We start from the raw sequence: 17,300 nt of genomic DNA on the forward strand, positions 1-17,300 counted from the left end.
TCTCCTGTTTCTATACGTATTCACGTGCTTATTTACTCGCGTCTAGATTTTCTGCTGTAATATTATCGTGAGAGAAGCTTGGCCACATTAATTACAAAATATGCTTACAAATATGGAATCAATAGGCTGTACAATGAAAACCATTAACATTTTACTCACCTAAGATCCCAGTGGCTTTCTTCATGATGTCAGATTTATGACGCTCGTGTGTTTGTGCGAGCTAAGAGTGGTGTGTCTGCAGTGACGGCCGATCCTTCACTCGGGGATGAAATGTGAGAAAGAAGGAATTCTGCTGCTGGCTGCTTGTTCAGCGAGGAAGTAATAGGTCAAACTTGAAGTCAAGTTTAAAAAAACAGCAACTTTACGATCAATCTTCAGTCAGTCTTCACACCCTACAAAGAGACTGTCGGAAACACACCAGAGACATGATCAAGCTTTTTTTCCTTAAACAATCAAACCACCGTGATCTAATGCGTGTGCTTAAAAATCCAAGCTCAGTTTAATGACTTGTTTTTTTTTATATATATATATATTTATATATTATTCCTACAAATACATGGTTTTCAGCACTTTGAAAAACGTTCACTTTCCTCAGTAAACCAAGAAAGCTAGAAATATCCTACGGTGAAAAAAGAAAGACAAAGACAAACCATTTCTGACAAAAAAAAAAAAAAAAAAAATCACAAAAAAGACATGAAAGTAACAATCGAATGAAATTAAAAACAACATCCTGTACAAACACTATGGCCCAATAATTTAAGAAAATAGTGTCTCTAAAACGTTCATATTGCTTTGTACCTCCACTGACCAGTTCCACTCTGTGCGACACCAGGCAGTTCCTACGGCGACCACAGAGGTCGCCAGATCCCAGGCGCTGGTGTCGCTCCAGAGGCGACGGGGTCGAGCTGCAGCCGGTGGCATGCAGGTGTAGCAGAAGAGAAACAGTTCTGTTTATTGGCCTCTTCTTCTCTAGTTGTTTTGGCAGTAACAATACAAAGACGAGGGATGGTCACACTACTACAGTACTGCACTCCTTATGGAACCAAGGATGTTTTCATTGTTGGTTGTAGTTTACCATTATTACTTTCTACAGCATTATTACTAGAAACTATCACCATCACAGATACACAGAGTGCATCGTGTGTTTGTGTGTGTGTGTGTGTGTGTGTGTGTGTGTGTGTGTGTGTGTGTGTGTGTGTGTGTGTGTGTGTGTGTGTGTGTGTGTGTGTGTTTTGGAGGGTGTGTGCATGTGTGTGTGTGTGTGTGTGTGTGTGTGTGTGTGTGTGTGTGTGTGTGTGTGTGTGTGTGTGTGTGTGTGTGTGTGTGTGTGTGTGTGTGTGGAGTGTTCAGGGTTCAGTGCTCAGAGCTTGTCTTCTCGAAGGAGAAACTGGGAAGAGTCAATAGCTTGGGGTTGGTGTTGGGGTTCGGCGAGCCTCCGTCCTGCGCCGAGCCCTCGCCGACTCCCAGGTCGAAGGAGTCCTTGGAGTCACTGGAGGGCGCCCTCCTCCTCAGGCAGGTGTCCCGGCCGGGCAGAGGAGGGGGCGCGCCCAACCCCGCCAGCCCCGTGCCGCCGAGGCCCGGGTAGAGGCCCGACTGGGGCACCAGCCCGTCGGGCGGGTCCACGGAAATGCACGGCGGGCTCATCTTCTTCTTGCGGCGGGGCGAGGGCACCGACGTCTGGGCGGGGATCTGGCTTTGGATCTGCAGACTGTCGGCCCGGGACACGAAGCCAGAGGAGGTGGAGGTGGTGCTGCGCTGGGGGCTGGAGTCCACCGAGGAGCAGACCTCGACCGAGTGGCGCCGCGGGTCGTCCAGCCAGGAGTAGGGGCGGGGGCGGGGCAGGAGGGCGCCGCGGCTCTGCGTGTCGGCGCTGTGGAACTTCTTCAGCTGCCTCAAGCACGGACTCCGACTGTCCTCGCCGCCCGCGTAGCTGCCGTAACCCTCGTTCACGCCGCCGCCGCCGTCGTCCGCCGCCATGTCGTTGCTGCCGGCCAACCCCGCGCAGGTGATCAGGGACACTTCCTGGTCCTCCGAGGCCGCCTCTTGTTGGTGCGGCCTGGCTGGTAACGGCGGAGGCGGCGAGGCGGAGTCGGAGTCGGAGTCGGGGTAGGACGCGAGGCAGTGCTGGTCGTGGTGCTGCGTGTGCACGCTGCTGGGCCGCGAGGGTTTTGGGGAGGCGCCCGGCGTGGGGGGGACCGGGCAGAGGGCGGGCTGCTGATGAGGATGATGATGATGGGAGCAGGGGGAGGGGGAGGGGGAGGTGGAGGGGGATGGAGGGAGGCCCAGAGAGGCCACATTCACAAGTCCTTCACTGCTCTCCCCTCCGTCTGAACAAAGGGCCTCCTGAGAATCAGTAGACACCGCAACCTGGAAGATGGAACATGGAGCGGGGAGGGTGAAGTATTTTGGAGATGGAGGTAAATGTGCAGCGAGAGGAAGGGGGGGGGGGGGGGGGGAGACGAGTTAGTGTGAGGAAATGAGGATGAGAAGCAGCGGTTTGGGTCAAAGTTCTCAGTCAGCTCTGAGCTTCTCACTGCGGACAGCGAAGAGTTAAATTACAACATTCTGCCAGGAATTCCAACAGAAATACAGACGCAGCGTTGCTCAATGTCAGTATTCACATTAAGATTTGTCAAGTTGGATAAACAACATCTGACCTGAAGGGGAGCTTTCTGTGCGCTAATTCTGATGAGGCCGAGTCAGCATTTTATATTCACAGCTGACGGAGACATCTGTTAAAGACTCGCTCCGCTCAAACCTCATCATCGCTCCTTCACTTGTTTGAGCTTCACTGATTTGTTTTGACACGTGCTCTCCTTAAATATCCAATTTATGATGTCAGATATTTTGCATGAAAACTATTCACACCAGGAGGGATGTGGATTTACAACAGTTGTTAAAAAAAAAAAAAAAAATTACGTAGATTCTTGCCAGCTTATTTTTCAGAAAAATATGGGAATTTGAACTGGGTAATTTAACTTTCCTTTTCATTTCAGACACAATTATTCAGAGCAGGTTATGTTCGGATGACTTAAATTGTCTTTAAAGTGACTTGACAACTTAAAAAAAGTAAATTGACTAAATTTGCTTCCTAAAACAGAAAAACAATTCCTTAAACTTGTGATTAAAATTCTCTGCAGGTACATTTTCCTCCACATTTCTTCATTTATAAGGATTATGAATATAGGTTTGGAAATCTAATAACCCTCTTGTAAAAGGGATATAAACTTGAGGTGTATTTTCTTGAATCCAACCGACAATTAAATTCATCAGATGAAGTTTCCAGGTTTAACGGGTTTAAACTGACATGAGCGAGCAGCATGTTGGAAAGTGTTCTGTTTTTTTTTTTTTTGAGGACTTCAGGAAGGAGCTGACTGACACAATGAACTCTGAGCCAGACCACGTGACCCTCTAACCTTTGACCTGTCACACAAAACCCTGTAAACAGTCCGCAGTGCAGTTTTCAGGAGAATTTACAACCAGACTCTGATCGGTGCTCCCATACCTTCATCCTTCCTTCTGCACAGGGTGTGAGGCCAACAGGCGAGAGGGTAAACATCACGTTACTACTGTCGGCGTCGCGGTTAGTAAGCACAGTGATCGCTGCAATGTCCTCATGACTTGTTCTCGTCCCTCACAGACCTCCCGCTCCGGAGAGGAAATGAGCAGCACTTGAATTTTATTGTGGTCAATTAAGATAAGATCTTGAATCTGTGATGAGGAGACAAGGCATGTGTGGGTTTCAGGGCACGGCGCTTTGTGTTGGGATTCATGGGTTTCCCTGCATGACCCTGAACGGTGTGACCACAGAGACACCTAGTGCCCAAAGATATCAATCACCAGCCGCAGCACTGCAACACCGGGAACAACAAATGATACGAGCGCACACCAGAACAACACTGACAATAATCACCCTGTCTGATTCTTTCTCTATTTTTAAGCAAAACCAGCTTAAGTACAACAAATACTGTACTTTGGTTAACTACTACGTACTGTTCAAGCACTACTCTAGGAAATACAAAACTCTCTGCTACTCTGTTATCTTTATACTACGCGTAAAAAATGGCCAAATGCATAAGGACAGCGCTCGCTGTTTTGCAGCAATCCCCTGAGTTGTAGAGTTTGTAATAGGTTAAGTGCACTGGATTGTGGGTAAATTTCTCCGCCACATTATATCTGTGTCCAACTTCAGTTCCTTCTATCACTCGACTGATTAACCAGTAATATAATGCAACATAGCTCCAGTCATATGAGAGTATAGGAGACACAATAAACTTAAAGTTGAGTTTCTTACAGGTAGAAGTACCTGTTAGAGATTTCAAGATGCTCTGTGGCGGATGGTTAGCAGAAGACAAACATCTGGGTGGATGAAAGACAAGGAGAGACAAAAAGAGGGGGGAGTGTGTGTGTGTGTGTGTGTGTGTGTGTGTGTGTGTGTGTGTGTGTGTGTGTGTGTGTGTGTGTGTGTGTGTGTGTGTGTGTGTGTGTGTGTGTGTGTGCGCGCGTGTGTGTGTCTGGAGATGAACATGGAGTCCAGTGTTTCTGAAAGGCCCAGTAGGAGCTAAAGTCTGCTGTTTGTTGCCGTTTCAGAAACAGGAGTATCTGTGTTTGAGCAGGAGCTCAGGGTCGGGCGGCTTTTGGGCCCAACTGAGCTGAGATCAAAGAGTAACAGATACAAAGTGGGGAAATGATATCAGTTAATAATAAACAGGAATATAAGAGGAAGAAGGGGAAAGAGAAAGACAAAATGAAATTGTTTAAAAACATGCAAAGGGGAGATCTTTAAACCAATGATTCTGTACGATGGAGTTTTAAAACCACTCTGGGTTGAAATAAATCCAAGATCGAAAGAAAATGTTGTATTGTTTAAAGAATAAAGTCTTTCAAAGCATACTAAAATATATTAAATTAATGAATCCTTTCATGTTTTCATCATTAACATTCTGCAGCGTAGCTAAGCTAATCTAATACTGTTTAATGACAGAAATAAAAGTGCAGCATTTCTTTTTTATCAAACTAAAAGCAAAGGAAGTGATAAAGTATGTTGCCCAAAAAGTCATTAGTGAAAATGAAGGTACATCTCAAAACACTATTTTGTTTGTTTGAGAATTAAACTTCTACTTATCAGTAATACTATGTAAATGTAATGTAGCAGTAGTACCTGCTAACAGTTACTAACAGTACTGTATATAATACCTCCATCAATATGGCATCATGATGCGCCAGTCGTTCATCTTCAGTTTCTTGTGTGTAAAGGCTGATTGTTCAGAGATGTGTCATTAATTATTCAAATTATATTATCAACGGTATAAATTCAGGATGAAACAAGAGTTTATTTTTTCATTTCATGCTGTTATGGGTTTAAAATTAATGTATATATGATGATTTTATTTTGTTCCCAAAGTGGTCTTAATACTCCATAACGCTGTTGTTCATAATCCCTAACCCAAAGGTTTCATTGGCGCCGAGATCAGCTGTCCAGCTAGAAAGTGCTTTAATCAATAAAATCAGCTTTTGTAGTGATTTGTATGAAGAGAAACTCCCAGAGCGACATGCTTTAGTCACACGTGGTTAAGAACCACTGACACCAAACACGTTTTTACGCTCACAAATGGACATCAGAGGACAGAATAAGACTCGTGAAGTTATTTGGGTAGGATTCGGTCACCTGTCTGCGGAGCGTGCGGCTGAGTGTGTGCGTGCGTCGCGGAGGCTGTTGTCGCGGGATGCCCTCCGAGTCGGAGTGGCTGTGAGGGCTGATGGGTCTGAAGAGGTCCGCTGGGACGCTCAGCTGCTGGGAAAACTCCTCAGGTTGTGAACGCACCGAACCACGGGAGCCTGCGCGTAAAGCACAGCGCTCACAGGTGAATGACAAAAAGGAACACGTTATGTTAAAAAAAAGGGATCGCTCCATTTTCTGTTCACTCCCAATCAGATGTCAAATTACAGATTGTTGGTTCATGAGGGCCGATGAAAAAGTTCTTAAGACTGTTCCTGTTGCGCACGAATGGAGTGCAGCACTGTGACGCGTGCAGAGCGGGAGGAAGCTATAACCTTCCTCAGTAAATATACCGAGTTATAACGCTTCATCAGCATCGCAACTTGAGTTACGTACCTGCGCATTTGCGGTTTCACCACGCACCTGAAACTTGAGCAGAGAGCTCACAGCAAATTTGGACACAAGTAGTCAAATCCAGCCGGTAGAAGCGGCGGGGAGTGTTAGGGTCACGTTGGAGAACCAAAGTGTTGAAACGGATTCATGGTACACAACCCCACAAATGTTAAAGACAATGGACCCGCTGTGACTCCTGAGCTGATGCGCTTCCTTCATTCTTGGACATCGTGCCTCTCTGGAAACATCCAAAATACCTCTTCAGGTCATTGCTGCAGGTTCCTGAAGCATTTCGAGGGTCTCTGTTGCCCACTTACTGAATTTGACATGTCCATGTTGAAATTGCAAATTTGCACACGTGTAACTCAGGCGCAGATGTTGATCAAGCATTGAAACTCAAGTGCTCATGAAGGTTATTGTTTCCTGTTGTGTTGTGACCACGCTGCGCTCCACCCGCGCAACAGGAGCAGCCTCTGAACAGTTTGATCGCACCTCGGAGTCTGTGAATTCAGACTTCCATTCCTTTTCTGATTTTGAACACCAGGTTTGAGTGCTTTATAAATACTGTAAAAAGAAAAGTGTCAAAACGTTCAGTCCACAAAGAAATGCACACAGCACATATTTATCAACGGTGCTGTTTTGGATGAGTGGTTTGTGCTTCTGTAAGTTTGTGATGTCAGAAAGTGACACTCATCTCCGTCTTTAACACGAGACGGCTCACTGTCCCACCTTTTTTTTGGTGAAAAACAGTGAGCGGCTGTTCTGTGGCTGAGCGAGCACGCTAAAAAGAAAATGACTCAGAAACGAGTCGGCCAATCAGAACAAAAGGTCGATGATATGGGTCTTGGTAGAACTCTAGAGAGATGGAAAACTATATTCGGAAGGTTTTTGGTACTTAGAACCACAAAAATATTCTCTTCGTGATCAAGACTGCAACGCCAGAAAAGTGTAAAATGTGGGACCTTTAAGAGAAATGAAAAGGCGACGACCTGTGGAGACATTTATTTAAAATGCAATAAATGTCCTACTGTACCTGATTGGGCTCTGTGGGTGCCCGGTATGTGCCGGGGCCCCTGTGACTGTGCTTGAAGCTGTGCTTGAGCCGGAGACGCGGCGCCCGAGGGCTGCAGGGGGGGGAACATGTAGCTGTCGTTGGGCAGCGAGTGTGTGCGTCCCACCGCGGGCTTCCTCACGCTCAGCAGGTTGTCCGCCGCTGGCTCCCCAGCATCGAGGTGCTCCGGCTGGACGGACAGAGAGGACAGTCAGGGTCCCTCTACGTCAGGACCGGTGCTAGTCTTTAACTCAAGCACTCTCACACTCGTCCCGACACACTCGCAGCTGTTATCTCTCTCTAAGACACCACGTGAACAAAGAGGCAGCTTGAAGACAGAGGACAGACGGGATCTTTGTACGTTGGAGTTGACTGACACAGAGCTGCCACAGATCACAGGAACCTCTCCAATTCTTCTTTTTTTTTTTTTTTTTTTTTTTTTGAAGTGTAAGACACTCTGCGTCTCGTGTCTGCTTCGAGGCCAGTGTCCGGCAGCCCGACCCAGTACAAAACCAGTTCGCATTCATCACAGAGCTGCGAGAGCTCCAACACACTGTACAACCCTCCGAGGAGAGCGGAAAACTACGACAGCGGGAGACGGAGGGACAGCGCGGACACAAGAAGACGGCCGAGAGGAAAGGACTGTGGATAAAGACGAGGACTCACGTGTAAAGCACAAAGGAGAAAGAAAAGTAGAAGGAGGGGAAAAGAAAAGAGAAAAAATATGTTACAGAGGAGAGAGGAGAGAGGAGAGAGGAGGAGGAAGAGGAAGAGGAAGGAGAGAAAACTGCAAACTGGCAGGTGAGGAGGCGCACTACTCTACTGGACTGGAAAGTAACACACACCAGGCTGGAAAGGTGGAATGAGAAAGACAAGAGAAATTTGGTGGGCACATGGTTAAGAGTCACCAGAGTCTTTCAATGCCACTTGAACTCCTCTACTTCTTCACTCCCTTCGCTCTGTTTTTGTTTTTGTGTTTGTCCCCAGAACAATCTAATTTACGTCGCTGTGTTCGATGGCGATCTCATTTGTGATGATTTATACATCGATGCCACTGAAACACTGGTCAGGATGTGCAGTGCGGCCCAAGGTTACAGCGACGCTCTCAGAAGGAACCGTGGGATCATCAATGAGCCAAACTGGTGGTTAATGGGAGGAGGGGGGTAGGGGGGGTAAAGAGCTCAGACTTTCCCTCCAGCGGGTGCAGAATTTTCCGTATATTACTGTTCTTTTAACCATTTAAAGCAGCTGATTGGATTTGTTGTCCATAAACTGGATACCGTCAGAAAGATATCTGCCAATCAGACATGTATTCACGCATTTATGTTTCAGTAGACTTTATTTTATTGGTGTGTAGAATTATATAATTTGGGACTAATTACAGAGAAAACAGACTTCTGTTAAAGGCACTTAAGTTGAATTTATTGTGTTTGCATTTAAAAGCATCTGTTATTTCCTTTACGCAAAATAAACGTGGTTATTCATCAATTATTCAGGACACTTTATTCTCCATATGTGTAATTGTGTGCTTGCCTTTAGACAGAATTGAAATTAAATACAACTTAAAGGCACCCTGTGGAGTTGTTGACCACCGGTAGCGCTAACGAACAATATTTTTATGAGTGGGCCTCGATTTAGTTTTTATTGTTTTTAATCTATTTCACTGATACATCAGACTACATTAAACTGGTTATTTTAAAGTCAAAGTTTGAAGAACTTCCTTTGGTTTGCTGTTGCTGTATGTGCAGTATTTGGGGTTATTTCCCCCCAGAGGGGCGTGGTGATGAAAGCCTGCTTTGGATGGCCGAGTTCCTGTTTGATGTATCACAACAATCAGTCCAAACAGAATTTAAAATATTTTAAAAAGCTTTTTTTTTTTTTAACACGCCAACACAACAGCACCCTTAAACCATGTTAATAATTTGAAAGATAGAACAGAAACATTTAAATTATTGCCACAGTGGCTTCAAATCAAAGTCTGTAGATTTGGCAACAGGTTGGTTTCCCCCTGCCAACCAAAGCATTTTAAACCCAGTGAGCGTAGTGGGGGAGGGACAAGTGGTTTTGGAAGTGCCCTGGGAAGGAGACATCACAAGCTACTGCGGAGGAGGAGGAGGAGGAGGAGGAGGAAGAAGGATGGAGAAAGAGAAAGAGAGGAACTGTCAGTACATTGCATTCCAGACTGGTTAGAAAGGGGGGGTTAAAATCGTCAGGGGCTGAGTCGTCTGTCAGAGCTAGGGACCAGGATTTCTCAGAGGCCAGAGACAGAGCTTCCATCTCCGCTAGAGGGATCTAGGCAGGAAGAGACAACCGCTGGTGAGCAGAGAAAAACAAAACGCACAGTCCGTGCAACACACAACCAGAAGGACGTTACACAGATAAAGAGAAATACATGTTTGAAACAACACGTATAAACTGCTCGGATGTAGCGGAGCAAAACAACACGGAAACAAGACGACGTGAAAACAGGCTGGGAACCACATGATGACATTTCCTCTCATCTTTAGACATTTTATCATTCTTGCTTTCATTGTATTTTGGCTTTTACTTCACCAACATGAACGCACATACACACATGTAGAGTAGACTAACAGCTGGAAAGGATGCAAACGACACAAAGAAGCACACGGGAAGGGAATTAATTGATATCACACGTATTGTAATTAAGGATGGATTTCAAAAATGCGTTGTAACTTTCTAAATCGATTAGTATATCGTTCTTCCTTATTTACACAGTTTTTCCCAGCGCCTGGTTGTAATGCCTTACTCCCGTCAGAAGGTGGCGGTAATGAGGCTAAAAGCTGCCTGCCGTGGTGTTATGTGGGACTCCCTCACCACATAAATAAAGAAGAGCTGCGGTGCAAACTGCAGGAAAAGAGAGTTTAAAACCTTCCAGCGCTCATTAAGAGTGAAGCACCGACGGGGCGAATATTTGATAAGAAATCAAATAGTGAATTTGAAATGGTAGTTCTGCTTGAACTGCTCATCCCTACTTGTAATGTACAGACTGCTAAAAAGCACATCGAAGAACCTACATGGTTAAATTAGTGGAATCCAACACGCTCATTTCTGTCACTTTCCTGAATTGCGGAGCCCTGCAGGGTTTAGCTCCAGTCTTCAGAGGTCTGGAGCTGCTGTGTACTCGGCCTGCCAGCGGTTTAACAGGAGAAATGCTCTCTGACAGGCAAATGGGCCGTCGGTGCATCGAGAGGCAGGGGTTGAAACTCGATGGAAAACATTTCTGCTAATGTATCAGAAGGAGAAAGGTGGCCTGTGGCATCTGACGCCGACATCTCCAACCCAGTTCAAGCTTTTAGAAGACGGGGTTTTTAGCAATGCTAATGTGATTGTGCACAATTTGCCTTTAAATGAGACAAAAAAGAGGCACCCAGATGAATTATTCAGCGACTCAGTGATCCATAGCTCATTGATTGGAGCCATTTCTCCGCAGACTTTATGTGCAACACTGATCTGCCGGCTTCAGGAAGGCCCGAGGTGGGGAGGTTTCACTTTTGCTGCGGCGGACTGAAAAAGTAGGTAATCTCCTATAGAATCGCACAAACATGTCACACACACACACACCGACAACAAGTTGTGAAGGGGAGACAGAGAAAACTCTCACTGAGGCTGCTGAACCAGACCGAAAAAACAACAACAACCTGCCAAGCATGAAGGAGGAGAAGTGAACGGGGGAATGAGATCATAGCCGAGGCGGGACGTGACGCACGAACACTGCGGTGGGCAACAAGGCCGGTTAGAGAGGGACGAATATTCAACGAGGAGTAATGCCAGGATGAAAATGGTAATTGCTGTAGGGCTGCAGGAAATTTAACAAACATTCACAATGGATGCTTTTAAAGCTGAATTATAAACAAAAATAAGTTCCACAAAAAGTATGAGCTTTCTTTGTGCGTCTATCTTATTGTTTAGGCCGAGTACCGTACACTCCATCTTTAAGACATTTAGTCTGGTCGTGAGTCGGAAAACTTTTTACTTTCATTTAAACAAATTGAAAAAAAGGAAAAGTCTGCCGATAATGCTGAGATTATTTCAGCTGTTTTCAATAAAAAAAACAAAAAACTGGCGCAAGAGTCGGCAGGGCTTACTTACAACTTTGTGGTAATCGGCCTTATTTAGAGGATCGGTTCACTCAACTCATTTTCTTCATTACTTCCAGTGCCTTGTGTCTCATGTTGTTTTCACACCAAACAAATTTTCACCTCGTGTTACTTGCACAAATATGGCCGCAAGTATAGTTAAATATTTTCAACTCGTGCAGACACAAATTCACGTCCTTTTGCATCTTTGCATTGAGACTAATTAGCTTTGCGTTTGGTCTGAACACACCACTTGTAGCAACTTCTGACAGTCATAACTACTTCATATCACAAGTTTCATGGCCATGAGCTTTTAAACAGCTGAATAGTTGGTGTATCATCAGAATAGTTGGTGGAAGCCTAAATAATTGGAACAGTATAGTTCAGGATTTCATAAGAAAATTGAGAGAAAACTCTTAATTAACAGAAAAACAGATTTTCTTTTCTAAATTGACCTTTAAAGACATACTTGTTTTATGAAACACTGTCTGTAGAATTACATGAGATTATTGTATAATATTTGTATTGGTATTAAAGACAAAATCAACAGCATCTCAGTTTTGATTTTCTGCAGTCCGACATGTTGCAGAGAAATAAGAACCAGCGGACGAATGAAATGGAGAGAAGTGAGTCATCAGCTGTGTTTCATGGTAATTATTGACCTTCTTGTCGGTGCTGTGCTTGCTGGGCTCGGGGGGCAGCGCGTAGTAGTGGCAGATAGAGCCGGACAGGTTGTCCATCAGACTCAACTCGCCCTCCATTGAACCCTGGATGACCAGGGAGACCGAGTCAAACAGCGCTCTCCGCTGGACAAACTTGGGTAATGGAGAGAGAAAAAAGCAAGAGCAAACAGAGGAAGAAGAAAAAGGAGGGGAAGGGGGAAATTGTAGAAAAATAATAACGAGGACAGGTGGAAAGGAAAGACAGAAGTCCAAACAGAGATACGTAAATAAATGTAGAAAGAAGAATATGGATCACAAAGAAAAGGAGGGAAGGAGAAAAGACAGTCGATCAGGTAGAAACAAACAGATATACAAAGACAAATGACAAAGAAGCACAACAATGTAGGAGAACTAGATTGTAAGTGTTTCACTAAATGACTTCTTCACACTTTTAACTGATTAAAACCAACTCCTCCCCATCAACATCCACTACAAACATGCATGTGTTACTATGCAAGCCCACAAGGGGGCACTACAACACTGCGGCAGAGCTGGCCTGCCACAAGGCTGGAGAAGAGATTGAGGTTTAACCGCTCCTGTTTTTGGAGGAGTGTCAGAGGAAGATGGATCACGTCTTGGAGGAGAAACATAACGACACTGAGACCTCTGCTTCCTATCCTCTAAAAGTTCCTCCGCTGTCTGGAAATAGCTGTTGCAGTGAACAACAAGACCCTGCAGTCCGGCTTTCCCATGGCACTGTGACCTGTCTGTGACTGGCATGTCCTCTGCAGGGACCAGCCACACACACAACACACACACACACACACACACACACACACACACACACACACACACACACACACACACACACACACACACACACACACACACACACACACACACACACACACACACACACACACACACACAATCACAAATGCACACAGACTGTAATCCATCTATATATTGGTCAGTACAGAATAATACATTTACATACGGTCACATTTTCTAGCTGCATTTTTTTTTTTAGTTAAAATAAACCATAAAAAAGGAGTGAAGAGAATATTGGTCAGTATTATAGTGTTGCACATGTGTGGTAGAGGAACAGAGACCGAAGTATTTAAGAGTATCTTGACCTTAAAGCTTAAATTGAAGTATATTCTTCCAAATATGACCCTAAACATGGGATACACGTCACATAAATGCATCCACTTATATTTTGAAATGGTGCCAGACTGTCTGGTGAATATACCCTAATATAGCCATGTCCGTCTCTGTTTATTTACCCGTGGATGACAGTTATTACACAGAGACAGCAACGAGCAGGAAGACCACAGAATCCATTATATCCGATACCATCCGGCATGCTCGGCGCTCCTCAGCGTGAGCCTGAGAATTAACTAATGGTTTGGCCCGGATTCAGAAGCAATGACCAGAGACGTAGGGGTCGTCTGATTGGCCTCGCAGCCCGGCCGCCAGCAGGAAGTGACCTCAGAGCACCCGTCATGTCACGCAGGAGGCTGCTTCAACCCCTGAGAATCTAATAATCTGACCTAATCTAGACATAATACAAACACTAAGATAGCAGAGTAATAAACAAGGTGGTTATATGAGGGTAGATCAATAAGTTCCAAGCAGGAGAAAGATATCACCCTAATGAGTAACTGGTACACATTTCGTCACTTGATCATCATGAATTCCTGACTTACACATATTTTTGTAAGCAGTGGACCCGGTGTGTCTGTGATTTCTCCGAGGGCGTGACCAGAGAGCGCACGTCATGTTTTGTGTCAAACGCTTTAAATTTGCAACCGAGACCCTTTCGAGTGCTTCAGGAGGGCTGAAGCACTGAAGCAATGAGACTGGAGAGGTGTTCTTAGTGACATTCATATTCCCAAAGGACGGGACGTGACTGTCCAAAAACCGAAAAGGCGCATCAGGTCAGGCGTGCAACCAGGTGGTTTTTTTTTTGCGCCCTGAATTTGTCCTCGAGAGCGTCAGACTGTCGCTACGGAGATCTACTGTGATGATCTGAGGCATCTGAGGATAATCGTTGAGTGCAAATGACCCGAACTGTGGCGCGACGCGCAGGCGGGTTCTCCAACATGACAGAGCTCCCACTCACACTGCAAATGAAAACTGATAAGTTTCTCGCCCACAAAAAACACAATCGTGGCTCCCCACCACTCCTGCTCACCGGATTTTGGATCCCTGCGACTTCTTTCGGTTCCCCAGTAATTTGTCACAATCTTTGAAGTTCAAATTTCAGGTGCGTAAACCATCACGGACGCACCTGGACCACTGCTCACAAACACGCTTTTAAATCTGGAAATAATGATGTTCAAGTGACGAAGTTTGTACCAGTTACTCATGGGGGTTATAGTTTCTCCTGCTCCTTGCATGTAACAGTGCTCTTCTCCGAGCCCGTGCATCAGCAGCAGTCTCACAACTTATTGATCTTCCTGGAGCTCCTGGAAGTATCTTGATGCCAAAGAGACTAAAGTCCATGTTATTAAAACCTAAAAAAAAGTACTTTTTTTTTTTTAGCACAACAGATTCCTTACCTCCAGCTGGGGCTCCAGGCATGAGGGTGGTTCTGCTCTGATGTTTACAGAGTCTCTGCTGATATCAGGAGTGGGTGAGTCCACAGGACCTTCCCTTTCCTGTTCCATGTCCCCTCCTCCAGTGGACCTCCAGGATGAACCCCCAGAACTCGACCTGTCCACACCCAGAGCCAGAGGGCTGAGCTGGGACGACCTCGTTGCCATGTCCCCACTTTCCATCTGATGCTCCAGCTCTAGCTCCGTCTCCAGCTCCTTGGCCTCCTTGTTGCTCTCCTCCAGGTGCTTCATCAGGACGGCGATGACCACGTTGACGAGGACAAACTGAGCGGTCAGGACGAAGGAGACAAAGTAGAGGGGAGAGACCACGGTGTTGTAGCAGGTGCTGGTGTCGTGGGCGCAGTCCCTTAACGTGTCCTGCAAAAAAATGGGAAAAAAACAAAACAAGGTGAGAATATATTTGCTACAGTCAACAACATTTCCTGGTGGATTTATCCAGATTATGCAAATATGTTTGGGGCCTTCCATCAGAAAACCAAGATTAGGTCAACTGCTTGTATATCTTGCGGAAAATGCTGGATGGCTTTCAATTTGAAAGGAAAGTTGTGATATGAAGCCGGACCAATGGTGTAACTTCGATCCCTCACTCACACATTGATAGACATGAACTTTTAGGGCTGGCCTTGCTGTTGCAGTCCAGACAAAATATTGTATTTATGTTAAATTACCAAAGTTACGTGTACTTATTGATTTCCAGCTCAGTGTGAGTCTCTCCTGCCTTTTGCCATCATTGACAGTCGCACTACTTTCTCTCCTCTCCAGGTCAAGCAGAGCAAGGAGGAGATTGTCTGCTGGGTAAATGATCGTGGATGGCATCAATCTTTCAAACAGATTAAAAATGTTTTTTTTAAAAATGCTGAAATCGGTCACCAAATATACTTTGCCCAATACTTTAGTTTAGAGAACAAATGACTTTTAAAACCTTCCACTTGCCTTCTGCTATAAATTGTGTGATAATTAGCAAATGAAATCAAAGACATCAGCATGGCAGCATCGTCATAGTGAGCATGCTGACGCTGACAGTTCTGTAGGAAAACAAATGTAAATGAGCTCAGCACAAACAAGGACCAATGCAGTTTAGTAGTTTATCACTTTAAAAGTATATTATCCTCCTCAGTCCTGTTTATTGCTGATTTATTCCGACAACATTGATACATTTACAATACTTAACCCTGGCACAAAGAGCCAGAAAGGTGGGAGGTGAAGTCAAATCTCTGGTGTGAAAATCGGACGCATGAGTTTCTATTCTGACCTCCAAACTCTTACTTTCTGCCTCAGTACATGAAGGGCAAACCATCACTGCAGGCACTGAGACAAAGACATCGGACAATAGTTTGCTGTTGAATCATTTTCAGATATAAAATTCTCTGAAAATTAGAGAAGCAATTTTAACTCAAATTCATATAAATAAACATTTACAAAAGAATGAATGTTGTAAGTGTGTGTATACGTTCAGGACTTCGAACTGCAGTGTTAGTTTCACCTTCATAATGCCATTCCAGTTGTCTCCAGTGGAAACTCTGAAGAGCAGCAGAAATGCCATCCCAAAGTTGTTAAATGTAGCGTAGCGCCCCAGACCTTCACACTGGTGGCGCTCATCGCAGACTGGGGAGGAGGAGAGGAAGGAGAGGGAGGAGAGGAAGTGAGAGGAATAGCCCGAGAATAAAAGAGAGACACAGAAAGCCAGCAACATTCAAGCCTTTTCATTTGTCACAGCACAGGGCTCAGCAATGAAATTATAATTACTGTGATACTATTTTATCAGACTGAAAGCTACAAGATACAATTAGAGAGATCAATATGCTATTTCAACAAAGGCCTCTAGAAAGCAATTAACATCGGATAGATTAAACCCACAGAGGGGAGAACTGAGCGCTCGGTGCGTGGCCTGCGTGGCCCTGCGTGGCCTGCGTGGCCCGCCTGGCCCTGTGTGGCCCTGCGTGGCCCTGTGTGGCCCTGCATGGCCTGCGTGGCCCTGCATGGCCTGCGTGGCCCTGCGTGGCCTGCACCGCACAGGAGAATCTCTACTGCCTCTCAGTCTGTTTGCAGAGTGCATGTGTCCTTACTCAATTCACCAAACAGCTCCACTCCCAGCGCTGCAAAGATAAAGAAGAGGAGCATGAAGAGGAGACCCAGATTGCCCACCTGCAGAGACACAACAGGAAGAGAAGAGGGATTAGTCAGAGGAAAGAATTCCCAGGAAAAATAAACCAATAAGGAGGGACAACAAACAGCTGGTTCCAGGGAGAAAATGAATGGAGGTTCGTGATGAGGCAGACGCAATAAAAGTATAAACCGTGTCAGTGTTGACCATCACTCCAACGTAACTGTCAAACGTTAGCACGTCTTTGTATGGATCCCACTCGAGTGGCAAACAAACAGTGATGTCAGCCATTGGTTTGTGAACTGCTGTTATTCTACCTCAAGTTTCGATTTTTGTCCGTCGCCGTCTTGCCTGCTAAACTGGAGTTGGTTTGGAACCAGAAGTGACCATATTTGGGCGATTTGGGGAGCGAGCAATTGGTCTGACTCAATCTGGTTGGAAACTCGAGGACACTACGTCCCGCCAAACTATGGTTAAAACCGGACTGCACCGCAGGCCTGTCAATCAAACAGACACGCCCCCCCCAAAAAAATGCAGCTTTTTGAGGCTAATGATGGTTTTATTTTCAGATGGACTGCTAGGAGTGACTTTAGCTGACAACACCGTGACAAATTGTAGAAAAACAAGTTTTGACTTTGTATTTCATCAGAGAA

At 45.3% G+C, this 17,300-nt stretch overlaps 1 protein-coding gene across 9 annotated transcripts in view; it reads right to left on the minus strand.

Moving 5' to 3' along the window:
* Positions 1–471: 471 nt before the first annotated feature.
* Positions 472–17,300, minus strand: part of cacna1g (calcium channel, voltage-dependent, T type, alpha 1G subunit) — a 289,223-nt gene continuing 272,394 nt past the window's right edge. For 7 of the 9 annotated variants that reach the window (XM_069707505.1, XM_069707506.1, XM_069707503.1 and 4 more), the window contains 8 exons: positions 16,610–16,688; positions 16,027–16,148; positions 14,487–14,900; positions 11,923–12,075; positions 9,333–9,455; positions 7,146–7,353; positions 5,669–5,838; positions 472–2,367 (listed from right to left, as the gene is read on the minus strand). In XM_069707505.1, coding sequence (XP_069563606.1) covers positions 1,354–2,367; positions 5,669–5,838; positions 7,146–7,353; positions 9,333–9,455; positions 11,923–12,075; positions 14,487–14,900; positions 16,027–16,148; positions 16,610–16,688 — 2,283 coding nt within the window. In that variant the 3' untranslated portion in view covers positions 472–1,353. The remainder of the gene's footprint in view (positions 2,368–5,668; positions 5,839–7,145; positions 7,354–9,332; positions 9,456–11,922; positions 12,076–14,486; positions 14,901–16,026; positions 16,149–16,609; positions 16,689–17,300) is intronic. The other 2 variants (XM_069707497.1, XM_069707504.1) reach the window with 2 other exon arrangements.

The sequence above is a fragment of the Brachyistius frenatus genome, unplaced genomic scaffold (genome assembly GCF_029030835.1).
Source record: "Brachyistius frenatus isolate BFR_SWC_R1_liver_20210118 unplaced genomic scaffold, ASM2903083v1 Contig_69, whole genome shotgun sequence".
Taxonomy (NCBI): domain Eukaryota; kingdom Metazoa; phylum Chordata; class Actinopteri; family Embiotocidae; genus Brachyistius; species Brachyistius frenatus.